At 46.7% G+C, this 19220-nt stretch overlaps 1 protein-coding gene across 1 annotated transcript; it reads left to right on the plus strand.

Annotated features, from left to right (window-relative positions):
• The first annotated feature begins 368 nt into the window (after positions 1 to 368).
• On the plus strand, positions 369 to 18989 carry MMP9 (matrix metallopeptidase 9). The gene is made up of 13 exons (XM_069243524.1): positions 369 to 601; positions 2859 to 3091; positions 4753 to 4901; positions 5299 to 5427; positions 5980 to 6153; positions 7725 to 7898; positions 11247 to 11420; positions 12512 to 12667; positions 14525 to 14732; positions 15336 to 15475; positions 15732 to 15882; positions 16575 to 16678; positions 17223 to 18989. Exons 1-13 carry the CDS (start codon positions 461 to 463, stop codon positions 17330 to 17332), a joined length of 2043 nt encoding a protein of 680 aa, XP_069099625.1. The 5' UTR covers positions 369 to 460; the 3' UTR covers positions 17333 to 18989.
• Positions 18990 to 19220: the final 231 nt, after the last annotated feature.

Raw genomic sequence — 19220 nt, forward strand, 5'->3', positions numbered from 1 at the left:
GGCGATGGCACACTGGCTATGCCACTGAGTGTAGACCAGGGTTTAGGGGTCCCTGGGGGGCTACCCGCACCCCCTCGTGAGCCAGTCTGAAGTAAACATCCTCTTTCTTCATCCATTTCACACTTCCTGTGCCCCAAGCGAGGAGTCATGGAGCTGCGGTGACTGGATTTGGACAAAAAGTGTTGAAATCTCCCAAACTAATAATAAACAATAATAAGGCCGGGGTTGGAATCGGTGTGTTTCGTCAGCGCGGAAAGGACTGGGCTGTCTTGGGGGTGGGGGAGGGGAGGCGGGCGGGGCTGGAGGTGAGGGGAGCGCGGTGAGTCAGCACCCCCGTGGCAGGAGGGTATAAAGCTTCAGGGCCGACCTGGAGCTGGCACTGAAGCCCTCTGAGGACGGGAAGAGCACCAGGCCACAGAGCGCAGAGAGCAGACCCGGAGCCCGCACGCCGCCCTCCACAATGATGCCACAGCTGGCCCTGCTGGCGGTGGGGCTCCTCGCCCTCAGCTGCCGCGCTGCCCCCCTGCAGTCCCAGCCGCAGGTCCGGGTCATCTTCCCTGGAGAACTGGTCAGCAGCCTCAGCGACGAGGATCTGGCCGAGGTGAGAGGGCTTGCGGCGGGGTTAAGTTGGCACGCTGCTGCACAGAGCGCCAGAGGGCACTGCCGAGGGGAGGTTGGTGTACTAGAGAAGTTCCAGGGATCTCATAGGCACTGCAGTAGGTGCACCGTGCCAGCCCAGCCTTAGGGGCGGACCTGGCCAATCAAGTGGTACATTATTCTGCTGTGCCAGACGCTACTTTATACTGTGTGTGCCACCCAGAGGTGGGGGGCACAGGGGGCGCAGAATGTCGTGCAGTGAGGGATTCACAGGAAATTACACGGGAGATCACATGGCAGAAGTCAAACTTGGTCTCTGTCGCTGGCATGGGTGGGTGCTGAGTGCCCCACAGGCGGTCACCACAGCGCGCTGTTGGCAGTTGTGTGGCATGGGGAGAGGGCATTTCAGGTCACTGTTTGAGACTTGTTATGCAGAAAAGACACCTGCATGTTGTAGGCCTCGAAGAGAGGGTCTCCGGGGCACAGCTGGATGCTGTGGGCAAGGGTGAGGGGCAACACAGTTAGGACCGGCTTTAGGGCAGTGCGACTGGTGCGTCCGCACTGGGCGCTGGCCTGAGACTGGGGCGCTGTCATCAGGGGTGCGCGCTGTGTTTAGCAATAATTTACGATTTTAAGGCGCCTGCTGCAGAGTTCCTTGTGCGTTTTGTCTAAGTGGCAGTTTTGACATGCCATAAAGTAGCTCAGAGGGTTAATCTACCTGCTGCATAGACGGGCACCCTGCAGCTCACAGATCTGTTTTTTATGAGGATAGCTGAGAGGATCCTTCTGTGAGCGCAGCTCGTAGGATACAACTCTAATATAGGACTGTGACTGTTAGGAAAGGAACTGTCTTCAAAGTGCTGGGTGCATAGTGCTTAACTAGGCTAGGACAGCCCCCGCTTCCTTTATCTGTTCCTAAACCAGCGTCTTTAAAACACGTGAAGTGTATGTGAGGGAGGGTCTGTGCAGCGATTAGGGCCGTTTTTGCCTGGAGGTAGTGGGGGAATCCGAGGGGGAGGCTGTCCGGTGCCAAAGCCGGCCCTGACCACAGGGCACTGTTAGGTGCCATGAACGGGGACTGTCACTCTGTACTACTGCTGCTGTCGTGTGCCTTGAAGTCTGGGTACCAAAGGGCTGCAAGGCACCGATAACCGCCTCTGTTCTTTCTGTGCTCATCCGGTCTGTGCCCATCGGCCCATAAACCTATACTTGCTGATTTGATCACTATAGATTGTTTTACTCGCCAGACTATAGTTTCCTGTGGTTATCAAGCCCCCGCATCTTTCGGCACTGGCACACACTGCAGCGTTCTGTATTCACCGAGCCGCTACTGCACTCTGCGCTACCCAGACCGCATAGTCAGGGCCACTGGAATTATGCAGCAGGAGAGGACCAGATTATGCGGCAGGTTTGAGTAAATTATACGGCAATAAAAAAAATAAGAATTATGAGGCACGTCTTGTAATGACATTTCTTCCTCCTTTAATCATTTTTAAACTTGGTAAGGCTTTCTGGGCATTGGTTGCACCTCATTAGTACCATAATACCAAATACAGCAATAAGCAAAGAACAGGTGCCAAGTTGAGCTTTGCAAAGGGCCTTTTACCAGCTTTGCAGGTGTCCCGTATGCAGTAATTGTTGAGCCGTTTGAGATATACAATGTTTTTTATTAAAATCTGCAGATTGTGTAACAGATTATAGATTATGTGGCAAATGCGCCAAATCTGTAACTATACGAAAATTGCCGTTGCCGCACAAAAACGCATACTTCCAGTGGCCCCCACCTATAGAGAGTACTCATCCACCCACTATAGATTTCTGTACTAATTTGCCCACTGTAACTTTCTATATTCCCCAGACCGTCAAGATTCCAGTTGATATAATCCACCGCTTTCTGCATTTACTTTGGTTCTATCAGTTTCTATACCTGGCCAGACTTTATAGAATGTGTGGTGTCCCCAAGACCCCATAGCTTCCTGCACTCCCAATGTCCTAGAGCTTCCCGTAGCTATGCAGCCACAGCCCCTAGAGCTCTCTTTCCCGTGCTAGGCCCTTTCCCAATGGGCCTACCTGCCACTGGTGCAGCAGGTGCAGTGACACCAGGCTCCAGATGCGCGAAGGGCCCACAGAACCATGATAACTGTTTTATATATAGTAATTCAAACAACAGCGGGGGGTGGGCACTTCCTTACTGGCACCAGGGCCCATGAGACACTGGCTACGTCACTTCCTGCCGCTGACCCCCTGCTGTCTCCCCTCAGAGTTACCTGGAGCGCTTCGGGTACATCTCCAAGAAGGCGCGCAGCAGCACCCACCTGTCCCTCAGCAAGGCCCTGCTGCAGATGCAGAAGACGCTGGGGCTGAACGAGACGGGCGAGCTGGACCACAGCACCCTGGAGGCCATGAAGACCCCCCGCTGCGGGGTGCCCGACGTGGGCAACTTCCAGACCTTCGACGGCGACCTCAAGTGGGACCACAACGACGTCACCTACCGGTGAGTGGGATGAAGGGGCCGGTAAACGGAGGGTTAACTGCGAGGGGCAGCCAGCGAGAGAGCGCGAGGGGCGGAGGGAAGCGCGAGGGACGGCCCACAAAGACTGAGTGCAGTTGGGGCGAGAGTTCAGAGAGGGTTAACTGAGGGCAGTGGTCGGTGAGGGACAGAGCAATTGTTAGAGACCAAGAGGAACTGAGAGGAGTCAAGAGTGAGAGCCAGTGTGAGGGAGCGCGAGGGACGGGCCACAGAGACTGAGTGCAATTGGGGCGAGAGTTCAGTGAGGGACAGAGCAATTGTGAGAGACCAAGAGGAACTGAGAGGAGTCAAGGGTGAGAGCCAGTGTGAGGGAGCGCGAGGGACGGGCCACAGAGACTGAGTGCAATTGGGGCGACAGTTCAGTGAGGGGCAGAGCAATTGTGAGAGACCAAGAGGAACTGAGAGGAGTCAGGGGTGAGAGATAGAGCGAGTGTGAGAGAGCACGGGGAAGGTACAACACGAGATACAAAGACTACACGAGGCGAGAGTACAGAAAGGGTACACCTGAGCAGGGACACACAGGACCGGAGAGAGCACGACAAGGCGGAGAGCTGGCGGCAGACTCCCAGACACCGGAAGCAGCGAGCGCGAGCCGCGTGAACAACACACAGCGCCACACCCGCTAGCTATCTTCTTAGCGCTTAGAGCGTGAGGGAGCGAAAAAGTACACAAGAGATTTAAAAGAAGGGGTGAAACTTGGAGGAGAAACAAGGGGCAGTGGTAGAATGAGAGATGAAAGCAAGATGGGAAGAGGATAAAGAGAAAGAAATAATGAAAAGATAAGTGAGAATCGAGGGAGCAAAGTGTAACAAAAAAGAGAAATCGAGAATTCAGCAACACACCCATCTCCTCCTTCTCAGAGCCCCATTCTCGCTGCAGGCCCGCCCTTTCTCATATTTACTGGTTTTACCCATTTTTTTAACATTTTTTGTTTTTTTGAAATGTTCTATTTTTTCTTCTCTACTCACGTTCATTATTTTCCTATGCTGTCCCTTCCTATTTCCTCCACTGTTCTCCCCCTTTGCAGTCCTGGTTGTTCTTTTTAATGCTCATTACGTTGTTTTTCTCCTTCCTCATTTTCCTGGTGAACCTCACATATTTTCCATTTCATACCATTTTGTATTTTCATATTCTTTTTCATACTTCCAAGTGTTTTCTTCACTCTCAAGTGTTTCATATCCCTTAGTTTACTTTTTTCTCCTATTTTATATCACTTCTATATTCTTGCTATTTCATCTTGGAATACGTTTCTTCTCTTCATCCGTATTCCCTAGTTATTGATGTCTCCTTTCTTTTTTATGTATTTTCTAGTTCCCTCTCTTTTCTCTTATTCTCTAGTGTTTTTCCCTCTTGTCCCTTTTCACCAAGCCCAATTTCTTCGCCATTTCCACATTCCATGGTTTCTTCTAATTTCTCCTTTCATTTGTTGCCTAATTTCTTCCTCACTCTCTTCCATTTTTGGTTCATGTGTAAGACTCTACATGCCCCCTTTCCTTTGCCTCTCAGACTGCCTGCAGTCTGGAAGTAGGGTGCCAGAGCATTGCTCCAGTTAGGCAGGTGTCAAATGCGCAGTCGCATTCCTTTCTGGTAGTAACTCTTCCATGTCTACTCTCTGCCTCTTACAGGGTGCTGAATTACTCCCCCGACTTGGACGCTGACATTATAGAGGACGCCTTCCGTCGTGCCTTTAAGGTCTGGAGTGATGTGTCTCCACTCACCTTCACTCAGATCTACAGCGGTGAAGCTGACATCATGATCCTCTTTGGGTCCGATGGTAAGCAGACCTCTTCCACTAAGTCACTTTCTCAGCACGTAACAATAGTGGGCCTGGCACAACATTTGCGTCAGAATACTTTGCATTAATGCCTGCAAGAACTATATGGTTGATATTAGAAATTATGGCATAGGCAATTTTTTTTTATTGAAAGTACTAGCTATTTTATGATTTTTGACTTGGTATATGTGATTGAACACAGATTTTATTAATAGATGCCTAGAATGATACGAACTGTTGACAACACTGATAAAGGATATTATACCAATTACATTTGAGGGGCCATCAGAGATGATCATATTGGCGATCTCAATGTTAATTTCTATGAATTTATTGATTTATGTCTTTGTATAAAGTGTTTATTGACACCAATGTATCCATAATTTTCCTCTGGCAGACCATGGCGATCCCTATCCCTTTGATGGTAAGGATGGCCTCCTGGCCCACGCGTACCCTCCAGGTGAAGGTGTGCAAGGCGATGCCCATTTTGATGATGATGAGTTCTGGACACTGGGGACAGGAGTAGGTAAGAATTAACTGAAACACCCAACTAGTATTGAAACAGAGAAACTTGTGATTTTGCATACATGTGCTACGGCCAGGACAAAGAGACTAGAGAAGAGCAAGACAAAAAGACTAGAGGAGAGGCTGGGGTTTCAGTAATTATGAGAAAGGGTATATATTATCAGTGCCTTGGATTAATATTGCTGCCAAACCGGTAAAGGTCAATATTGTGTGTATTTTGACAAGTACTCTGTGTAATTTAAAGCATTCAAGATTACATCAAGTCGATCTCAACGTTGACTTGTAATTTTTTCCTTTCATGGTTGAAATGAGTTGCCAGGTGTGGCTTTTGGCATTCACTCACTCACTCACTCACTCATTAACCCATTCACTGAGCCATTGTTGAGACAGATGCATCATGACTTCAGAAAGCAACTTCCGAGTTCCATAGGGAGCAGTGCGAAAGCATGTAGCACTCAGTTGGTAGGGTGGCAGCAGAAGCTTCACATCTGCGAACCCGGTGTAGTGACGTGTCTGTGGAGTGACGTGTCTCTTTCCACTTTTTTTCACAAAGTTGTCAAGACCAGGTTTGGAAATGCCAATGGGGCAGTCTGCCAGTTCCCATTCACGTTTAATGGACGCTCTTACTCAAGTTGTACCAGCGAAGGCCGTACCGATGGGCTGCTATGGTGCTCCACCACGGCCGACTACGACAAGGACAAGCAGTATGGATTCTGTCCGAGTGAACGTGAGTAGTAGCTCAAAGACCTGTCTAAAAGAAGGAGCAATGCATGCCACTTTGTCCATGAACCTCAGCACATAAGCAAGAGAAGCTTGTTATATATGAGAAATATTTCATGCAATAAAAAGACAGACTAGCCATGAAGCACATGACAAGGCATCCCCTACCTGCTAGTTCCATGTTAGCGATAACACTACTGTTTGAAGGATCTGTGAGAGGCCATCGCTGGCCATCTAGCATACGGTTAGTGATAAAGGTAGTGTTTGAAGGGTCTGTGATCCGGACATCCCTTGACTGCTAGCACCAGGTTAGCAGTAACAGCAGGGCAGCAGGTTAGTGTTAACATTAGTATGTCAAAGAACTGTGACAGGACATCACCTGCCTTTTTTCATGATGAAAATGATAACAATAGTCTCTGGGCCTCATTTAGAACTCGGCGGACAGGTTACTCTGTCACAACAGTGACGCATACCACGTCCACTGAAATCCAAATCCCATTATGTTCTATGGGATTTAGATTTTGGCAGATAGGATATCTGTCACCGTTGTGGTGGAGTTACCAGTCAGCCGAATTCTAAATCAGGCCAGATCCCGCCAACTAGCACAGGTTGGCGATAACAGAAGTATTTGTAGACAATGTGATCAGGACATCTGCTGACGGCTAGCTCCATGTTATCAACAACAATACTACTTGAAAGCAGGGGCGTAGCTTGGTCAGTAAGATTGAGGGGGTGAGTTTCAGATTTTCTGACAATCAGGCTGGCATATTATGTTTAAATACATTATATGACAAGCGGGGTGCATGAGGGGACTAAGGCGCAGTGAAAAGAGACAGAAATGCGGATTGGTAGGGGTACTAAGCGAAGGAAAAACATTTTTTTGTAAAATTACAAATATTTTTGACGACTTTGAAAACTGAGAGGGAGAGAGGGGGTGTGTGCATTTTTGTCTGAATGTATGTAAAAATTCCTGGTGAAATCCGGCAGACATCTCACCACATCCGACTGGTAGCATCTGTACCCAACTATTCATCTGGTAGCATCTGTATCCAAATATTCATCAGAAAATTCATTTATTACGGGGATGTAGCACCCCACACAGCCCACCTGAAGCTACGTCCCTGCTTGAAGAATCAGTAATATGACATACCAGCCCGTTGAGCACCAGGTCAGCAATAAAGGGAGTATTTGGGGGTTCTCTAATTAGGACATTCTCTGGCCCTCATATTGGGTTAGTAAGAAAGGTTCATCTTCAAAAAAGATACGAAGAAACAATTGGCTGCCATTGACATCTCTCTTTGTTTACTGTGGAATGGTTAAGGAAATGGAAGAACAATATTGATCTTCTCTCAGAAGGAGCCCTCAGTTGGTAGATTATTTGATGGCTGACACGGACAGACGTGTAAAAGTGTCCTCTTCGACTGAGACAGAACAATGATTTAGCCATTAACAAGTTAGAATAGAGTTGTTTCTTCTGAATTCCCCTCCCTGCTCATGTCAGCTGCCAATGTTGAGTTGTTTTTTTTCTCATTCTGACAAACAAAATATCCCAATAGTTGTTTCTTTCTTTTTTGTTAGTTCTCTACACCTACGGTGGTAACAGCGACGGCGACAAGTGTGTCTTCCCCTTCATATTCGATGGTGACTCCTACGATGCTTGTACAAAGGAGGGGCGCTCTGATGGCTACCGCTGGTGTGCCACTACCGACAACTTCGACAAAGACAAGAAATACGGATTCTGCCCAAACAGAGGTAATGGGGCTTACTCCGCTGGGGTCCCTCTTTAATCATCACAGTGAGGCTTGGTCCCGTGTGGTAGTCTCTGCAAGTAGAGCAAAGTATGAGGTACTCACTATTTAAGATTGATGTAAGTGAGGCACACGCAGTTAATGCTTTACACAGGATCACTAGTGCTGTCCTCAGTGGCCTGCATCAACATTCTAGGAGCTTCAGTGAACTTGACACAGATTAGTTACTTTAGCACGGAGACCCTTCATAGATATACAGTGCAGATTCACCTTTCTCAGTAACAAATTCTTGTGATTTAGATCAGTGGTTCCCAACCTGTGGTCCGCGGACCCTCAGGGGTCCGTGACACATTCCCAGGGGGTCCGCAGGCCTGGGCCGGGAGGAAGGCAATTCTCTTCTGACAAACACTTGAATTGTTTTAATATTTATTGCTTAGCTTGAACAGATTTAAAAGCACTGCAAACTTCCTCCTTTATCCAGCAGCTTTCAGACAAAAATAAAAGCATCAAGATTAATCTAATGATTAATGCCCCTGCTGGAGAGAGGGGAGTATTGTCTAGTGTCAATTTTGACTCAAAGGTAGCACAGATGGTTAATATGCCTGCTGCAAAGAACCTGTATCAGGCACAGAACAGTATTTTATGTGCACAGCACAGTGCGTCACTGCTTTTGTTTCTTTTCTAACTGAGGTACAGAAGTTACAATCATAATCTAGCACAGTGAGCTATGAACTGCTATTAAGGGGCTGCATTCAAATTGCATGGCACAAATTAGAAAGTTTTTTTTTCCCCCTAGACTTTAATTTTCCTTGCGCTGCTAACAAAAGTTTGCTTGCATAGAAATACATTCTTATTATTAAAGTCAATTCTGTGCTGTGTTCCGAATCCTGAGTTTGTGCTTCCCCAGAACAAGCACTCTTAGAAAGTGCCTGCCAGTGTGGATGACGTGAATCCTTGTTTTCCCCTGTAAAGTGCTCTGACTCTCTACACTGGTATGAGAGGTGCTATAAAACAAATGATTTACATTTGATATAGAGGCTATGGAGAGGTGAGAGGCTCTTATGATTTTATTCCCCCACCACATATTTATGTGAAAACCTTCTCAGATCTATATACCTAAAGTTAAAACAGAATCGCTTGGGAAGTGTTGAATCTGACCTGAAGATTCAGCTTCCCTAAATAAAACTAAACATTGAGAAGTTAGTCACCGAGATGCAGTGCCAACGTTCCCATTAAAATGTTTCAATTTTGCATATTTTTACAGTATAAATTAATTATATTGTTAATAATTTGAGCATTTGTTTGGTGTGCACTTCTTTGTGTATTTTTTACAAATTACTGTTTTAATGTTTGAAATTTAAATCGTACAAGTTGAGTTGGGGGTCCCCGACTTTCAGTAACGATTCAGTGGGGGTCCTCAGGAGTCAAAAGGTTGGGAACCACTGATTTAGACTGTCAAGCAGTAAACCCCTGAGGACTGAGGGTCTGTACTCTAATGATGCCTAATGGGACAGAGAAATATACAACATATCATAAGCTACCTACTTTGCGTTATGGGTGTTCCCTTTAGCGCCAAGTATATGTGACGAGTGACTGAAATCGCCATCAACTTCCCTATGGCATATTTTTTTGTTTTGGGGATTTTTATTGAAACCGAGCAAGGAACTCGCATAATTGCTAATTAAGAAATACAACACAGATCAAGCTTGAATGATAAATAGTGAACACTTAAACATATGGGAAAGATAAGAATAAAAAAAAAAAGAAAAACAATATAATAATTACATTTCACTGGGAAAATAGATTCATAATATGCCATGCAGCAACTTGGTGACCTTAAAATGCAAACATTTCCCAAATTTAGAACTTACAAAAATTCCCCATATCAGTTTCTATCTGCAGTTATATGTAGATGTTTCAGTGACACTTTTTTTCATAACGCGGTTTTCTACAACATCGTTATCTTTCCGAAGTGCTACATGATAAAAGCAGAACAGTGTGTAAAAACGCTGTACAAATGGCATCTGCACTGTTGTTGACCCGACACTATAATCAGAGATAGACTCAGACTTGTATTAATCACTGACATGTTAAGCGAGTGGGTAGAGAGCGAGTGCATTTTGTTCGTCTGGGCTGCTAAGGGGTGACGCACAGCCTCTGCTGCCCCCTTCTGGTAGTAGTCGCTTTGGACAAAAACGTGATGACGAAATGCTTGAATTAATCAGGGCCACTGCTACTGCGATGGATAGCTTTCTAGCCCATTATATTTTTGTAAGTCATCGTGGCGGTACAGTAAAGAGCCAAACATATATAAAAAGGTATTGGTCCCCCAACCGTGCTAGAAATTACGCGGTGCGTCCTTTAGAAACGGAAGTAAACTCAGACCAATTTCAGCCCTTTTGGCCTCACCAGTGAGGTGCAGCTCGAAATCAATTCGAGACTTCATTTGTGCGTACCCTAATACTTGGAGTGAATCACTGAAGGGTGCAAAAAAATGTGAAGGGTGAAATATATTTATCATGCTGACCACTGGGATGGCTTTAGATATCATTTTATTCCACAGTTTTTAGCTCATTGTGCCATCCCAGGCAGGTTATGCACTCATGCTGATCCGATTATAGATTCTGTTTAGTGGTGCATGAAATCATAATTGAACAGTTTGGGGGATCGGGCGAGGAGAGATCTGATATTTGTTATCCTTTCGGTGCCAGTAGTGGAAGCACGCCCTCTGCTGCCTCCAGCTGGTATTAGTAGCAGCAGCTGTTCAACAGAAAAGAAAATGCAAGGCAACTACAGGGATGTAAACTGAGGGTCAAGGGTAACCCCTTCCTCTCCCCTCCCCTCCCACACACCACACTACACTGTTTTCAGATCTGAGAAGTTCAAGAGGATTCCCATAAGGGTGGGACTGCCTGAAAACAGTTTTAAAAAGCTAAGGAAGTAGAGTATTTTTAATCACATCAGTAGACATCTATAGTGGCCATCTGAAATTCTAATGTTGCCTGCAGAAATGGGAAGTGACCCAAGTGTGTGCCATATAAATATATTAAAAGTAATTGTAGCTGATATTTTCCCAGCGTGGTATAAGGTGATAACATTATATATTCTAAACTTACAGTACTATGGATTCAGATGTAAAACACCTTAAACATATTGATGTTTCACCTTCTTTGTCTCCTTTTCCACTCATTCTAGCCAACTTCTCTTGCTCTGTCTTACTGCCAAACCCTCTCGCTTATCTTTAGTGAATGATTCTCCCTTCTCTTGATGTAGACTGTACTGTTGTATTTTTTTCTCGATTATGTATTGTGCTGAGTTGTGGATAACAGGTGGATTTATCTTCGGGTTGCAGATACCGCTGTGATTGGTGGGAACTCTCAGGGAGACCCCTGTGTCTTTCCCTTCGTGTTTCTGGAGAAAACCTACGATTCTTGCACTAGTGATGGCCGTGGGGACCGAAAGCTCTGGTGTGCCACCACCAGCAACTACGATACTGACAGGAAGTGGGGCTTCTGCCCCGATCAAGGTACCTTAGCTTTTAAAGCTTTCTTGCTTGAAATGTGATCCCAGCATCTTGATCAGTACTTGGCTCGGTCTCACATCTGTGCCATCCGAACCCACTTAATCCTCTACATCACCCACGAACTCCCCTTTGCCATCCCTCCAACCCCTGGGTACTCTGAGGGGCCCCAGAACCATCTCTGTCCGTTGACATCACTCATGGACTCCACTTTGCCATCGCTTTAACCTCTAAAGTACTCTCAGTCTCATCTCTGTGACCCTTGAACCATCTCTGTCTCATCGATTCCCCCTTGTCATTTCTTTAATCTTGAAGTACTCCCATTATCATCTTTGTGACCCCTGAACCTTTTCCGTCCCATTGACAGGACTCATGGAGCAACCTTTCTCATCACTCTAACTCTAGAGTACTGTCTGTCTCACCTCAGTTTTCCCTTGAACCTCCTTGTCCCATCAATCCATCAATATCAGCCAGGGACTCCACTTTTACATCCCTCTAATCTGGAAGTACTGCCTGTATTATCTCAATGACCCCTGAACCTTCTCTGTCCCACGATATGATCCATGGAGTAACCTTTGTTATCTAAGTTTAAAGTACTGTCTGTCTCACTTCAGTGACCCCTGAACATTACTTGTCCCATCAATCCATCAATATCAGTCAGAGACTCCCTTATTCCATCACTCTTAATTGTGGAGCACTCTCAGTTTCATCCTTGTGACCCCTGAACCTTCTCCGTCCCATCAATAGGAACCATGGACTGACAAGTTCTATCGCTGTTACCCTGGGAGTACTCCCTAAATCACCTCAATATCTCATTAGCACCTTCTCGCCTTCACCTAAGACCTTCTCTGTTCCCCTAGTCTGACTCTGTAGGGTTTGTCCCTGTATCACTCACGCCCATGCAACACAGTTTGGGGTGGTTGCATTTCCAACACCACCCGCCGCCTCTACCTCAGTCCAGCACTTGTCCCTGTTCCTCCAGTATCTAAACCCTCTTAAGAGGCTTCATCTATCATGGTGACCTGAAGACACTCTGAACTGGAAATGCCATCAGTCCGCATATAGGTTCTAACTGGTCCTCTCATTGGTGGTTTCAGGGTACAGCCTCTTCCTGGTGGCCGCTCATGAATTTGGGCACGCCATTGGCCTAGAGCACAGCAGTGTGCGGGATGCTCTTATGTACCCCATGTACAGCTACATCGAAGACTTCCAGCTGCACCAGGACGACATCGAGGGGGTGCAGTACCTCTACGGTAAGGCCACTGCCTGACCTTTGCGCGCGACAGTGGCCCAGCCACTGACCTCCCAAGGGACGAAATACCACAGAGTCTGATGAGACAAGAAAACGGGGAGAGTGGGTAATGGTGGAGGGTCTAGAAGAATGAGTGGCAGGGAGATGTGGAGGAAGATAAACTACAAGCAGGTCAGAGGAAAGATTGAAAGAGAAAGCGATTGTAAGTGACATCGTTTAAATGAAAGGGAGATGATTGGGAGGAGGGTCAGGAAGAACGCTGCAGTCGTAGAGATAGCAAGAGATGGGATGAGAAAGGGAGGAGGGGTGGGCAGCGAGAGAAAAAGCAATACGGAACAGAGGATGAATCAGTCATTGCTCGTTTACATCATGTTCTAGGCGCTAAAGTAGCTGAAGAGGGTAGGGGCAAATTATTAAAATAAGGGGCTTGTACAGAGATAGATAGATAGATAGATAGATAGATAGATAGATAGATAGATAGATAGATAGATAGATAGATAAATAGCTTTAGAAGTGCAGAGATAGGAGGGAGTACATGAGAGAACGATGGATTTTGAGTGAGGAATCGAAGGATTCCGACCGTGAGAGACGTAGGTAACTTTGGAAAAAACAAATCCTCCGGCTTAGCCCCCCAGGTGCACATTATGAACCCCGGTTATTATTTGCGACAGCGAGGGGGAGAGCTAAGGACTGTGTGGGGGAAGGCCGGGGCGGACAGACCACGGAGGGAGATGAAGGCGGGAGAGACGAGGCGGCAACGTCACGTGTGCCGCTTTAGTGTACCGTCTAATTTCCACACCTTGCTCACTTGCAGCGCTCTCTGTTGAGATGTGCGTTTCCATAGAAACCCTGAGTCACCGGCTGGGCTGAGCACAGGATTGACATTCAGTGGGGGGCGGGGGGGGGGAGGCGTCTAGGGCATGCTTTGGTATGCTGAGCAGAGCTGGCCAAGCCCGCCTGCTCCCCCCGTCTCACCTGGCCCCTCGTGGAGGGGGCAAATAGAATGGAACGGAGCGCGGCCTGGTGTGGTGAAACCCACTGCCTACGCCACTTCCGCCGGTCTAACTTGTCACCCAGGCCAGGGGGCACCTCTAATGGGACACAGGGCTGCGGCAGTTCTCAGTGAGAGGAGAAGGGGGCTTCGAGGTGTATGGAGGGGACAAGGGCATAGATCAATACCCCTCCTCCCTCGCCACGTATGCCAGCAAAGCTTTGGCTGCGCACTTAAGGGACTTGCTTAAACGGAGACACAGAGTGTAGATGAACATCAGCAAAGTGAAACAGTTTTATAGTGTTTTTACTTATGCCACCATTAAACACCCCTCCCCCTGTATCAGTCCCACAATAATAAAGACTGACTGACCTGATAGAGAGGACTGCCGTGGTAGCACTGGACTTCAGAGGACCTTCATGGCAGATATATGTTCCCACCTCAGGGGCGTCCAAAGTGGGTTTAGTGGGACAGGATCCCTGCCGTATTTTCAGGATATTCGCGTCAGAAAAAATTGCATACATTAAATCTAAATGTAGCTCATTCACGTAGCCAGTGTAATCCAGAAAGTGTTTTATGGAAAAGGCTCTCGCGGACCTACCTGGGACACTCCTGTCCTACAAGAATGATTGCCTCTCTTGAGGAACAGTGGAGGGTGGTATTCTTATGGTTAGTGCCTAGGTCACAGTTTTTGTGCTATGTCTAGGTTCTCTTTGTATAGGTTTTGTGCATAGTGTTGAGGCGTGGGGCCATACAGCTGGAGAACGTCCCTGTACATTTACCCACATCACCAAACTCTTTGCTGACACCTGTAGGAGTCAGATGCTTAAGGTATATTTCTGATCTCCTCTTCTGTTTCACCTTTAGGTTCTGGCACCGGTCCTCACCCATCTCCCCCCATGCCAACCACAGAAAGTCCTGATGTTGGTGATGAAACGACAACCCCAGTAACAGCTGCTCCCACCACCACCACCACAGAGTTCGTGCCTGTGGACCCCACCACTGATGCCTGCAAAGTGAAGGCTTTCGATGCAATCACTGAAATCGAGGGCCAGCTCCACTTCTTCAAGGATGGGTGAGTACAAGTGCAGGCCGCTGGAGAGAGAACTTATAGAGGGGAGATTGGGACTGGAGAGAGTGGGAGAGGAGAAGATCAAATACAAATTCTCTAGAAGACACAGTGGACGAAAGTGGATGCCCAGGACTGAAGATCTTGGGGATGAAGGTCAGGAATCCATGAGGATTGTAGATAGAAACACGTCTTATTGTGCACTAATGTCATAGTGCCCTCTCCATTTGGTCTGGGAGTAGCTTTTGGTCATGCAGGTTTCCTTCTGCAATACTGCAGTTAATTTTCTTGAGGAGAGATTTTAGGAGAAGCTCCTTGTGCAACAGTCTACGAGATGGTATAAGATTATGGTACTGCGATGTCTGGGATTTTCTGCTGGCGTGGTTGGAGAGCATTATCATATAGAATCCCCAGCCATGTGGATTACTGGACTGAATCCTAGGGTGGGATGGTCAATTGATGGGGACGTTCCTCGCGGAATGGTTCTAAATTCTCACTTGTTGGGAATTCTCTGACATAATCTCCAAGGAGAATGCTGCATGCCAGAGAAATGGCTTGGTTAACATGGTCATTGTATCTGCTCGACTCACTCTTTACCTCTTTCCTTAGAAAATATTGGAAGGCATCATCATCTCGTTCAGGAGTTATAAAGGGTCCTCTGAAGATCTCGGACACCTGGCCTGCCCTTCCTGCCGTCATTGACTCTGCTTTTGAAGATCTGATGACCAAGAAGATTTTCTTTTTTTCTGGTGAGACCTTGAAAAGTGTATATTCATCCCGCTGTTCTAAGTTGAACCTCATTCTCATGTGGGGCAAATAGTTCACTCTATAACAGTATTTGTTCATTAATTAATTAATTAATTTATTCATTCACTCACTCATTCTACCAATTCTTCACCATCTTTTACGTCTCTCCTGGAAGCTTGCGAGCAGAGATTTCATTCTTTATCATTGCTTCTGCATTTCCCTGTGACCACTTCTCACAGTCTGTGGCTCTGCTTTCAGGTCGCCGCTTCTGGGTCTACACTGGAACTACAGTTCTTGGCCCCCGTGGACTGGAGAAGCTGGGGATTGGGAAAGACGTTGAGAAGATTGTGGGGTCTCTGCAGCGTGGACGTGGAAAGGTCCTGCTCTTCAATGGCGACAAGTACTGGAGGTATGCACACAAGAGTACTGTGTGGGAGAGAGAACTAGTGTCCCACATGAATGATGCACACAGACCAGAAAGCCGTAGAGAGGCAGGTCTGTGGACTGCAAAAGCACAAAACAACCAAACACACTCACACAGCTAATACAATGGCACTGTAAGCATTATGCTTAATATATGTGAATACTGCTCACACACTGAGCAGAACACAACCTGCACAAGGGAATAAAAGCAAACCATAATTGATGCATGAATCATATGAGACTAGAAAGTCATGCAAACAGAGTGATGGAGGGGTGAGAGCCCCCCTCCTGTCAGTGGGCTGGATCTCTTTCATATGGAGATGATGCCGGGTCTCAGGCTGTTGACATACAACACTGAAGGTAGGAAGAGGGCCTGTGCTGAACAGGACCCACGATGCACTTTCCCTGAATATACATTTGGGAATGGTTGTGAATAGAGTGTGCTATACAGCCCTACTTGATTCTGTTTTCCTCAGTCCATACTGGGATGTGGGCCTTGTCTGTAGATGTACACTGTCATTGAGATATGGGTCTGTGGCACAGAACCCCCCATATAATATCTTAATTTATTACAGATAGTCAGTGGTGGTTTGTTTTGTCAGGACACAGGAGTTTTGGTTAGATGGAAGGACTCTTTCAGGCAGAATGCCCTCTGAATGACTGTGCTTCTCTCTACAGGTTGGACGTGAAGACCCAGGTTGTGGATAAAGGCTATCCCCGGGACACCGAGGACGCTTTTGCTGGAGTGCCCATTAACGCCCATGATGTCTTCCTATACAAAGGTGAGATGTTGCACCTGTAACTGCTCTTGCTCTCCCTCCACCACACTCGTTGCTTTTTGTAGGACTTTCTTTCACTTACACACTCCTTTCCTCTCCTCCCAAAAACTCCATGTCCTTCATCGTCTCTCTCTAGCACTTATTTCTTCACTTTTTGACCCTTACTCTGTTTTCTCAATCTCTTCATTTATCCTTCCACCTGTACTTCCTACACCTATTGCTTTTGATCTCTTTATCACTCCAGTTCCCGTCCCTCTGTCATACTCTCCTTCTCTCATGTGCCCTCCCAATGTCCTAGTTGTCTTTCTGTCCAACAGTTTATCCCTGTCTCACTCCCCCTACCACTGGACTCAGCATTGAGACTCAGCCACCTCCATTCCATTCCCTTTCTGCCTCTCCTTCCTCCTCCCCGTCTACTTTCTTCCATCACCTCCTGCCTCTATTCCTAACTCACACTGTGGACACTTACTTGCTGTTTTCTTGAGCCTTTTCTGGTTTGTCTTTGGCATTTCCACAACCTTAACCAGTGCCCTTCTCATTACTCCAGGAAACTTCCACTTCTGCAAAGACCAGTTCTACTGGCGCATGACGCCCCGCAGACAGGTTGATCAAGTGGGCTACGTGAAGTACGACATCTTGAATTGCCCCGAGAATTAGAAGACTCTGCATTACTGCATCACGACCTGAAACCAGCTCCTCGAAGTCCTCCTTCGTTGTGTCTTCTCAGCATTCCAATAGGCTGGGACTAGCAACGTTCCTCTCTAGAGGATTTGGTTGCCTCCATCTTACAGAGGCTTTCTTTATTGATGAAATTCTGGAGCTTTACAGTGTCCTCCTACACCCAACTGCAACGCAAGGGCAATCATACCCTGGGCTCCGTATCAATTGAATGAAACATTCATACAACCAATGGTGTAGGCAGGTTACAAATATGCCCCACAGCTCATGCTGTTAGCATGGGTCCCTTTATTTGTGCCCTCTCCATTGGATTTGGAAAGGGTACATATGGATCACATGGGCCATGCTATGGGTCTTCCTATTAAAACCCTCCCCTTGGGACATGGTAATGGCATGGCACAGATATAGCCCATGTTTCTTGGCACAGGAATGGGTTTCCTATTAATGTCCTCATCCCAGGATGTGGGCAGGGCACACTTACATCCCTTGGTTCATGCCACTGGGGTGGATCTTGCTAATAATGCCCTCCCCTGGGACCTGGCCAGAGCACAGTTATATTCCTTGGTTTATGTCACTGTGGGTGGCTTCATCTACTAATGCCCTCCCACAAGAACACAAGCAAGGTGCTGCTGTACCCCACAGTTTAAGCCATTTTGACAGAGCTTCCATCAGTACAACAGTTTATTCCCATAATGCTGATTAAATTAGCAATGGTTTGGAGGGATTATCTATGTTGTTGCATCCCCTGCAAGGTGGACATCTCAACACAATGCTTATGAGGCAAGGATGAGAACAGTGGATGATGTACCCTACAACGTTCATCCTTTGTGTCAGTCTGTCTCCATTGTGATCCTACTTCTTTCCTCCTGCACCATCAACCTTGGGGTACCAAGGCACCCTTTGCTTTTTCCCCTCACCAGATTTAGTTATTGCCGACCAGTGAGATTGTTGGCCTTATAGATCAACTATAGGCCCTTTTCGCCACATCCACATTATCCACCGTGGTGGAGGGAAGGGGGTTCACTGCACCGCATTTCATATGTAATGACAAGAATATCACAATCAGTATATCGGCTATCACAATATTGTGAAGATGAGTAAATGCACAGCTAAGAACAGCAAACATATGCCTACCTAAATAAATGTACCTGGACGATATAGTGATAGGCGATTTAGTGGAGGCAGTATTTTTGTGGGTTGATATTGTTGATCTCAGTATAGTCCCACACAACCCCTACTAATGTACCTCTCCCTCCCATTCCCCTTATACATAAGAGTATCTTTCAGACCCTTCCCAAATATTTCTTCAATGCACAAGCCGTGTCTTCATGTGGACAGTATTCTTGTAGATGCTTTATTTTGAATTGTATATTTGTTATCCGTGAAGTTATAACTTATAGCTTTAGAGTCGCTTGCCTGGCGCAAGTGCTACAAGATTTGATTTCTAAATTAATCTGCCTTTTATGTGAGAATTCAAAGATGGAGTTTATGAATGACTGAGCAATCTGCAAGGTTTAGAATGTGTGTTTTTTCAGTGCTATGTCTATTTAATAAGTGAAAAGCTCACTCTCCGCTCGGGTAGTGGTAAAGTTTTTTATTTAATCAATTTCTAATAAATTAAGTTCTTTCTTTAATATATCAGTGTCTGTTTCTGAAGTTTGTTGGGAAATCGTTGGTACTTCTGTGCGAAGGGCTCTTGTCCTGCCTGGTCACACTGGTTAGACAGTACAGACTGGTGGTGGGGGTGGGAGGATGGGAGGGTCGAGGTGGGGAGGGAGTGCTAGAAAGAGAGGGGGGATGGGAGACTGTGTTTGTTCTTGTCTGCAAGGCTTGGGAGCAGTCAAGAAACAGTGCATGGCACGGGAGG

Source organism: Pleurodeles waltl, chromosome 7 (assembly GCF_031143425.1).
Source record: "Pleurodeles waltl isolate 20211129_DDA chromosome 7, aPleWal1.hap1.20221129, whole genome shotgun sequence".
Taxonomy (NCBI): domain Eukaryota; kingdom Metazoa; phylum Chordata; class Amphibia; order Caudata; family Salamandridae; genus Pleurodeles; species Pleurodeles waltl.

Excerpts from the sequence above, each read along its gene's own strand:
- MMP9 (XM_069243524.1), top strand. The coding sequence starts at position 461 with ATGATGCCACAGCTGGCCCTGCTGGCGGTGGGGCTCCTCGCCCTCAGC. Across the intron at positions 6,154-7,724 it reads TGGATTCTGTCCGAGTGAAC|TTCTCTACACCTACGGTGGT; the intron begins GTGAGTAGTAGC and ends CTTTTTTGTTAG. Across the intron at positions 11,421-12,511 it reads GGGCTTCTGCCCCGATCAAG|GGTACAGCCTCTTCCTGGTG; the intron begins GTACCTTAGCTT and ends TGGTGGTTTCAG.